At 37.7% G+C, this 8,363-nt stretch overlaps 1 protein-coding gene across 2 annotated transcripts; it reads left to right on the forward strand.

Moving 5' to 3' along the window:
• sec22a (SEC22 homolog A, vesicle trafficking protein) lies at positions 1-8,363 on the forward strand. Of its 2 annotated transcripts, none has more exons than XM_084122162.1 (7): positions 1-76; positions 663-867; positions 3,138-3,301; positions 4,832-5,011; positions 5,184-5,302; positions 5,647-5,712; positions 6,437-8,363. In XM_084122162.1, the coding sequence occupies exons 2-7, from the start codon at positions 686-688 to the stop codon at positions 6,635-6,637; spliced, it is 912 nt and encodes a 303-aa protein (XP_083978288.1). In that variant the 5' UTR covers positions 1-76; positions 663-685; the 3' UTR covers positions 6,638-8,363. The 2 variants fall into 2 exon arrangements, with proteins under 2 accessions (XP_083978288.1, XP_083978287.1); XM_084122161.1 differs by having other exon boundaries at positions 5-200.

The raw sequence follows: 8,363 nt of genomic DNA on the forward strand, positions 1-8,363 counted from the left end.
ACACAGACTCACACACCGACGAACAGAGCCGAACATCGACGAAAATGAGACGAACAGAGCCGAAGCTTTATCAAACGTGAGCATTACCGTCCGCAATGAGACCTGCAGGAAGAGCTCAGCGACCACAATAGTACATCAGCAAAATCATTCAAAAAGGATTATAATGTCTTAATATGCTTTAAAACGGCTCATGTCAGTAGGTATGTAAAGCTATCAGAGATGATAATGCATGCAATGTCACTCACGCTAGTCTTGCTATGGTAGCAGTGGCATCTACTCCACATCACTGCGTATAATTGCAATGTGTAGTTTTAATGGTTCGCTTTTAATTAAAGTCTAATAACCCCGTATAATTAGATGTGTGATTTTGGTGAGTGCATAGAACCATCAGCCGATGTTATGTGATAACAAGCTGTCAGCAAACGTGCTAATGTTATTATTAGCTTAGCACTGTGTGCTACAGATGTCATGAGTCTACGTAGAGTTGAATATTAAAGAATTTATACGTGAGTTTTGCTATTGATATGTTTACTTATATGTTAATTTAATATCTACTTTGTGTATTACATTCTGTTTTGTCAGCTGAAAACACGGGAGTGGGAAAAATGGAGTATTGTTTGCATTATTTACACTGAATGATTAATTTGGTCCTGTTCTTTCAGGTGTCCACTGAGCTGCCTGTAAGATGTCTATGGTCCTGTTTGCCTCTGTGGTGAGAGTGAGGGATGGTCTACCTCTCTCGGCCTCCACTGACTGTGAACAGGATAAAGGGCTTCAGGAGACCAAGAAACATCTCAAGAGTCTGTCCAAAAAACTCAGCCAGTTTCCTGATCGCTGCTCACTTAGATCTGGCATATATAACATCAAGTGAGTTATCAATGCAGTTTGCTTGAGGGTGTGTGTGAATGTTGTTAAACCATTTTAACACTGTCGTTAGTGTGAAAACAAACTGGTGTTTGCAGTGCACTACACTGGAAATGTATTTATAAAGGCATTTTTGACAAGGTCTGCTGGCCGCAAGTTCCTTGCAAAGGAATTTTTATTTGAAACGCATAATTACTGAGCCCCTAAATATTAACATAACACTTAAGTATATTATACTGAAACATCACATTTTAGTAATGAGTTCCAGAATGTTGTTACTGTTGCTTATTAAAGCTCTGGGTCGTGCCTTCGAAATTCCCTGTAAATCACGGCTTCACTGGGCTTATTGCTTTTATAAAACATTTTTTCCACATACCCGGCAAGGTGTCCTTAAGTAATCACACAGACACAAAAATGTAATGCTGTTGATAAAATTCTTCTTCTTCCGACAAACAATGTAGTTCTTCAGAAGCGGAATGGTTGAAAAGCAACACACAGACGCAGTGGCGCAGTAATACTGATGTAATGCAGTCCCAGGTGTATGTTTGTAGGTTAATTTACAACGACTTACAAACGACAATAAACATCTGAATCAAGGACTGGAACTATCCATTTTATAAGATCAATTAATGCATCCTTGCTGAACTATTGAACACACACATATATATATATATATATATATATATATATATATATATATATATATATATATATATATAATTTTTTTATTGAAGTTTCATTTACTTACTTTTTAATATCTTTAAATACCTTTAGCGTAAAGGAGGATAACATTTCTTTGTCCTGTTGTGTGACAGTTCCTCAATATTTAATTTTGTGCTTAGTTTTCTTATAATTTCCATACACTGCACTATACAGGAAGTTGTGGTGGCCAAATGCAAATGTGAGGCTAAATGCAGAAACTATTGTACATGCATCCATTTCAGTTCAGTTTGGTGTGAAAACATTTTGATACATTTGCAGTTGAAGGAACAGTTCACCCAAACCTAAACATTCTATCATTATTTACTCACCCTCACGCTGTTCTTTTCCATACAATGAAAGCATATAGAGTGACATGGGCTGTCCAGCTCCAAAAAAATAACATAAAAGCACAGTAAACATGGTCCACTCATGCATCCATTTTGGAGCTTGACAGGTTGTGGTCACTGTATGTTAGATAATAGCTATATGCATACACTAATGTACACTGCACTCTCATTTTGTGTTTTGTGGAAGAACTCATGCACATTTGGTAGAGCTGCACGATTAATCGTTAAAAGAATGTGATCTCATTTCAAACCAGACAAAATCACACCAGAACATTCAGATCTGCCACTGACCCAGAGAGAGTCTTTTCAACCACATGGTGGTTACAAATATTTAAAAAAATATCACAGAAGTACTTGGATATAAGTTTATAGTTCAGATTTTAAAAAAAAGAGACCAGTTATGAACTCACGTTTTGAAAGTTACGTGGCGCTTTAAATAATTATTGTATTGATTACATCGTTACGCCACTAGGTGTCATTTGTCATTGAATCATTCATTCAAGAAATTCGTTAAAAAACACAGATTCATCCAGTAATAAAACAAGTGAAGTATTTATAAGTGAGTCATTGAATCATTCATTCAAACAGATTAAAAAAAATAAATAATTAAAATTAATTTAACACTTTTAAAGACTGCTGCAATTACCATTTTGTCAGAACGACAGATTTTTCATTTTTGGGTGACCATCCCTTTAATTAAAACATCCCAGCAAAAACAAATGACACAGTGAGGGTGGAGTGCTCTGATTGCCATTTGTTCTGTTGCCTAAAACTTCCCCTTCAGCAAGGTCTAATTCAGATGCATTGCACTGAGAGACCCAGGGGTGACCATTTCATAGCCTGGCTGCTATTCATCACTCCAAACTTCACAAGCAGGCAGAAACGAGTCATCTCTTTCTCTCTCTCTGGAGTGCCTCAATGGATCGTTTCATCTCTCAAACAGACGTTAACATGGAGAGACACGATGACAAAGTTTCTTCTTTCCTGAGGCGAGTTACTAAACTGTTCAGATCTAGAGCAGGTGTAAAACAGAGGGTGAAGGGTGATTTTTATATGCTTCTCATGTCCATTGAATGACCTTCCCCACCCTGTCTGTGACAGATGTCATGTTTTCACGCGTTTCAACACTGTCAATGTACTGTATGTCAACATAATTTGTCCTTAACTTAATTGAAATTACTCTAAAAGAATGATGCAAACTATGACTTATCTTGCCTTCCATAGTTTTACAAGCTCTCTTGGAGTTGGGTACATGATGGTTTGCACAGAAAACTATCCCAATGTCCTGGCCTTCAGCTTCCTGGACGAGCTTCAGAGAGAGTTCATCGTCACGTATGACACCAAGCGGATCAACAGCGCTTTGAGGCCTTTCTCTTTTATTGAGTTTGGTGAGTTTCTAAAGAGGATTGGGACAGGTTTCAGAAATCATTTTTTTCTCATAATTGTATCATGTGTATCTTCAACTACATGATGTCTTATGAACAACCCTTAAGTCAGTAGTGATTCTGTTTTAAGTTTCCTGAACCTTAAGTACACAAAAGCTGCTTTATTTTGAAATGGATATCACTTAAAGTAATAATAACTTGATGTTAATTCAGTAACCATTCTGAACTGTTTCCCCCAAAAGCATTGTAAGCCTAATTGTTGAAACCCTTGGCAGCATTGGTCTCTATGACCTGTTTAGGCTAACAATGCTTTTGTGAAACGCAGCCCTGATGGATTTATCAGACTGATTCAAACCCATAGGCGTAATTTGCGGGTGGGATGGGTGGGACATGTCCCCACCACTTTTTGCCAGGGTCGATATTGTCCCCAGCACTTTTTAAAACATCTCGCGGCACGAATGTACCAATTCTACAAATAAATAAAACATCTCCAGTTAACTGGCAAAGCATTCATTTCATTCGTTTTTTAAAGAGACGATCTAGCGCTGAATTGTGTTTTTTAAATCAAGTGATCAAAGTGCTCGTTGCCGCTGCGATCAGTGGCGCGGATACTGTGTTTTCTCGTGTGGCTCGCGCACACGCCGCACTGTCTTCACTCGGACACGCGCTTCAATCCGTTGCGGATACTCTCTATTCTTTCTGGTGAAATCACAAAACATAATGCACACAAACGTGTCCCTGCTTGATATACAACCACTGATGAACATAATCGGTTTTGATGAGGAAAAAAAAAACTATACGAGTGCGGATTAGAACCCAGAACCTCTGACACGGTTGGCGAAAGTTCTACCACTGGACCATTAAGGAATACGTTGGTCTAAATTCTCGCCACTGACAACATATATTAGGCTACATCTCATTAAACGACAAATGAAACCCCATGCAGCCTACTATTTAAATCGATTGCTGGACATCGTAATGTTATTGTACATATATCTGATTTAGCATTTTATTAGCAACCCCCACCCCACCTGTCCCACCCACTTTTTAAAACAAAGTTACGCCACTGTTCAAACCAATAACCATGTTTTGTTTTTTTTAAGAATTAAAAGAATCTGTTTAGTGCCTATAAGAGTCAGGAGAACTCAATAGAAATATTTTTTTTCTTGCCATTATTTTGTTGTTAATTATCTATAATTATCACATTCATGTATGAAAAGTATGTGTAGTAATTAGTTCTACATGGGCAGTTTCACCAATCTTGAGCATTAGTTGAGTCTCTGAAGAGCATTATGCACATGGTGAGTTTGAGTAAACGTTAATGGAGTTGCATCTTATGTGGAACATTTAAATGTAGTCACTTATGAGGCTCCATTTTGGCTAGGAGTCTTTGGATTTATCTATATAAAAATAAATGCATCCTGCAGACTTTCCATTTAATGCGATTTGAAATGAACTGAAGCCATTTGTAACATATAGACCATGTTGTGATTGAAGCATCTATTTACTCTGCCGTTTCTATGATTTCGACAGATAACTTCATACGGAAAACCAAGCAACGTTACAATAGCCCACGTTCCCTCTCCACCAAGATTAATCTAGCCGACATGCAGACTGAGATCAAGCTCCGGCCTCCTTATCAGCTCTCCGCGGAGGACATTGGATCAATCAACGGCTTCTCAGAACACAAGCAGTCTAAATATAAAGGCATTGGTAGGGAACACACTGTGAACACAACATGTAAACTTCCCTTTGTTCTCAAGAAGTAGAACATTTTGAAAGACCACTCAGAACAGCCTAGCACCATGGCAGAAAGTTTCCTGAAGCAACTTTTCAAACTTTGCTACAGTTTGACACGGATTTTCTGCTTGATTTCTTCCTGCAGCTCCTAATCAAATGTTGGAGGCCGTCACCCTGTCGGGTATCGTCGCCTGCATCCTAAGTGTCCTGTGCGGCGCTCTTAATTTGCTGCGGGGAGTCCACGCAATAGAAAGCGTATTGCAGGTAAGCTGGCACTTGGGCTTTGTTTCTTTTTATTGATTAACACATCGGACTAAACATTACTTGTAAATGTATAAGTGCCATTGTAATATAATTAATCATACCTAATGGATAGTAACAGCACTCTTGAATAATTTGTCAGACTTTGCACTTAGATGTAATGTGATTTTCCTCTACCATAAACAGAACAGTTCTGCTACGCTTTTTATATTGCACTGATAAGTGAGCCCTCGTGTCCTGACTCTCCCCTTCTAATTCATCCTGTTTTAGCACATGGCTTCCTGTTGTAATTTGTCCACTCTTTAACACAGCACACTGTCATTTCTCTCTTTCTGCTCCATCTGCAGAACGAGGATGAAGACTTTAATTACGTAATTGCTTTTTTCCTTGGAACCGCGGCCTGTGTGTATCAGGTAAGTGACGGCAGTCAGACCGTGAATTACTGTCGGCCTGCCAGGCTTCATTTCTTCTGCTCTCTGTCTCGGTCTGACCAACCAATGCTAATATATCACGCTTTTCCTCACTGTCGCGTAAAAGCGTAATCTGGAAAATTGGAGAAACATTGCCTTTTTACTAGTATCAAAAAACAGCAGCTGGCATTGTAGATGCTTTTTATTAGTAGTAGTTTTTCAATACCCTCACTCATATTCTGCACAGCAAAAAAAATAAAAAATTTGCAACAATGCTTGTTTCCCTGTAAAAATATATTCCTAAAACAAAATACATTTTTAGTTGAGAAGCAAAACTGAGATTACGATATTAAGACTTGTTTTCAGAAAAGAGCACCAAATCAGCATCTTAAAATGATTTCTGAAGGATCATGTGACACTGAAGACTGGAGTAATGATGCTGAAAATCCAGCTTTGCTTCACAGGAAAAAAATGTAATGTAAAAATATTAAAGCAAGCAAACAGATATTTTAAATCGTAACAATATTTCACAATACTACGGTTTGTTCTGTATTTTTGATCAAATAAATGCAGCCTTGATGAGCATAAGAGACTTCTTTCAAAATCATTAAAAATCGTGGCCTAAACCTCACTACATTCTCTTATATTTATTCTTAAAACAAAGCTTGTCCTGAATTTGCTTGTTCATGCTTAAAAATGCATTTCTTGTTTCTTTTTCTACATGTAGTGTTATTTGTTCGTCTACTTCTCAGTTTGGAGGAACATCAAGTCATTCCTGGCCTTTGCTATGATCTGCCTATGCAACATGTATCTGTATGAACTCCGTAACATGTGGCAGATCCTCTTTCACGTGACGGTGGGTGCGTTCATCACCCTGCAGATCCACCTGAGAGGACCGCAGGGCAAAGCACCCGACTACAACGTTTGACCCCCTTGAACTCTTTTAAGACTGCGTAACAGCCCAGCATTTCAACCCAATCTGAGGATAAAACAACTATGGGTTGTGAAGCAGGATTTACAAATTGTTTTGATATTGCTCAAGATACACTTCCTGCTGTTTCACAGCCAGTTGAGATCAAAGATGGAAAACTGCTGTTTTGGTAAAAGCAAAAGGTTCATAACGGTGACTTCATACGCGCACAATATTGGATTCATGCATGAAATATTAAAGCAAATTGCTAGCAGGTATTTCAGATGTGCACAATTAATTTATTGTCCAATAGGGAGGCATTGCAGTTATTTATAGTTTTAATTGACGTCAGAGCTTAAAGAGACGGCTCACCCAAAAATGAAAAGTCTGTTGTCATTTCTTGAAGAACGTGGCTTCATGTGGCTTTCCTCCATACAATGAACGTGGATGGTTACCATGGTCTGTCAAAGATAAAATAAAATAAAAGCATCAAACTACTATAAAATAAAATCTTAAACTACTTAAATATATGCATATTTTGTAATAAACGTAAAATACGTTGTTTCTATATGCACAATCAAAATCTTTAAATCTATTGTTTTATATTTTTAATTTGATTGTCATTTGCTATGTAGTTCCTTCCCTCATTAAAGCCGTTACGTACACCGTCTTGTAAATCTTTTTTTACAATTTTCAAATAGGTTTTTTTTCTTTCTTTTTTTTTCTTCGCTTCGCATTAAAGTTTGAAATGTTGTGATTCACCTTGTAGCTGGTTAGTTTGGTTCATGGTCACTTTTCAATGAAGGCTATGTGAAACATATTTCCAGAACCAAGGGCACTGAAAAAGTGCGTGGGTACCGTTGCACTCTAGCTTTGTGTGAGAAACAGACCAAAATGTAAGTTATTATTCAATAAAAATATTGCTTGACAATTGTGGTTATTATTCACGTTTTATTGTATGGTAAAAAGCTGCTTAGACATTTCAGTTAAACATCTCCTTTTGTGTTCCACCGAATAAAGGAATAATTTTGAATTTTCATTTTGGGTGAACTATACCTTTAAGTTGTCATTTTAGAATACTTTTATTTTGATTGTTAAAGCCAACTCGTATGCAAGACTTTTTTATAGCTGCCTATATACATATATATGAAATGTAATTTTCACTCATTTCCACACGCGTTTTTATTTTGTCATACAGCTTCATTTGAGTGTCAGTGTGTTTGTGGTCATTAGTCAGACGTCTGCCCTGAAAGCATAATCAGATGTGTTATTTATCAATCATAACTGTCTGTGCTGCCTGCAGGTGTGCTTCCTGCAAATGAATGTGTTTGGCTAAGAGGGAAATGGAATCGCACTAATATACAGACTCCGTTGTTTTCCCTGTTTGCTGCCTTTTGTCAACGGGTCTGTTCAGTGACCATGTTGAGCGGAGTAATGTTTTATTCTCTTTCTATTCACCTGGCTTGTTTTGCATCCTGTTTTCATTGTGCAAATGACAGGTTGAATGGATGATTGACAGATTTAGGGTCAAGGGGTTTCAAAATTCCTCAGATGTACGTGCATTTTCTTTTCTTTTTCCCACAAGTGTCAGTGATCTAATATTTCAACTGCGTCTTTGCATTGCAGAGGCAGCACGTCAAGTACCTCAATGCTCTCTCTCCAACAGTAGTGCATTGCCCTTTGGCCTAATGTTTGTTTGTGCCATGTCCTGAAACCATCAGTAAAAACCTTGAATTTGTATGAA

Source organism: Abramis brama (genome assembly GCF_963993115.1).
Source record: "Abramis brama genome assembly, chromosome: 8".
Lineage (NCBI taxonomy): Eukaryota > Metazoa > Chordata > Actinopteri > Cypriniformes > Leuciscidae > Abramis > Abramis brama.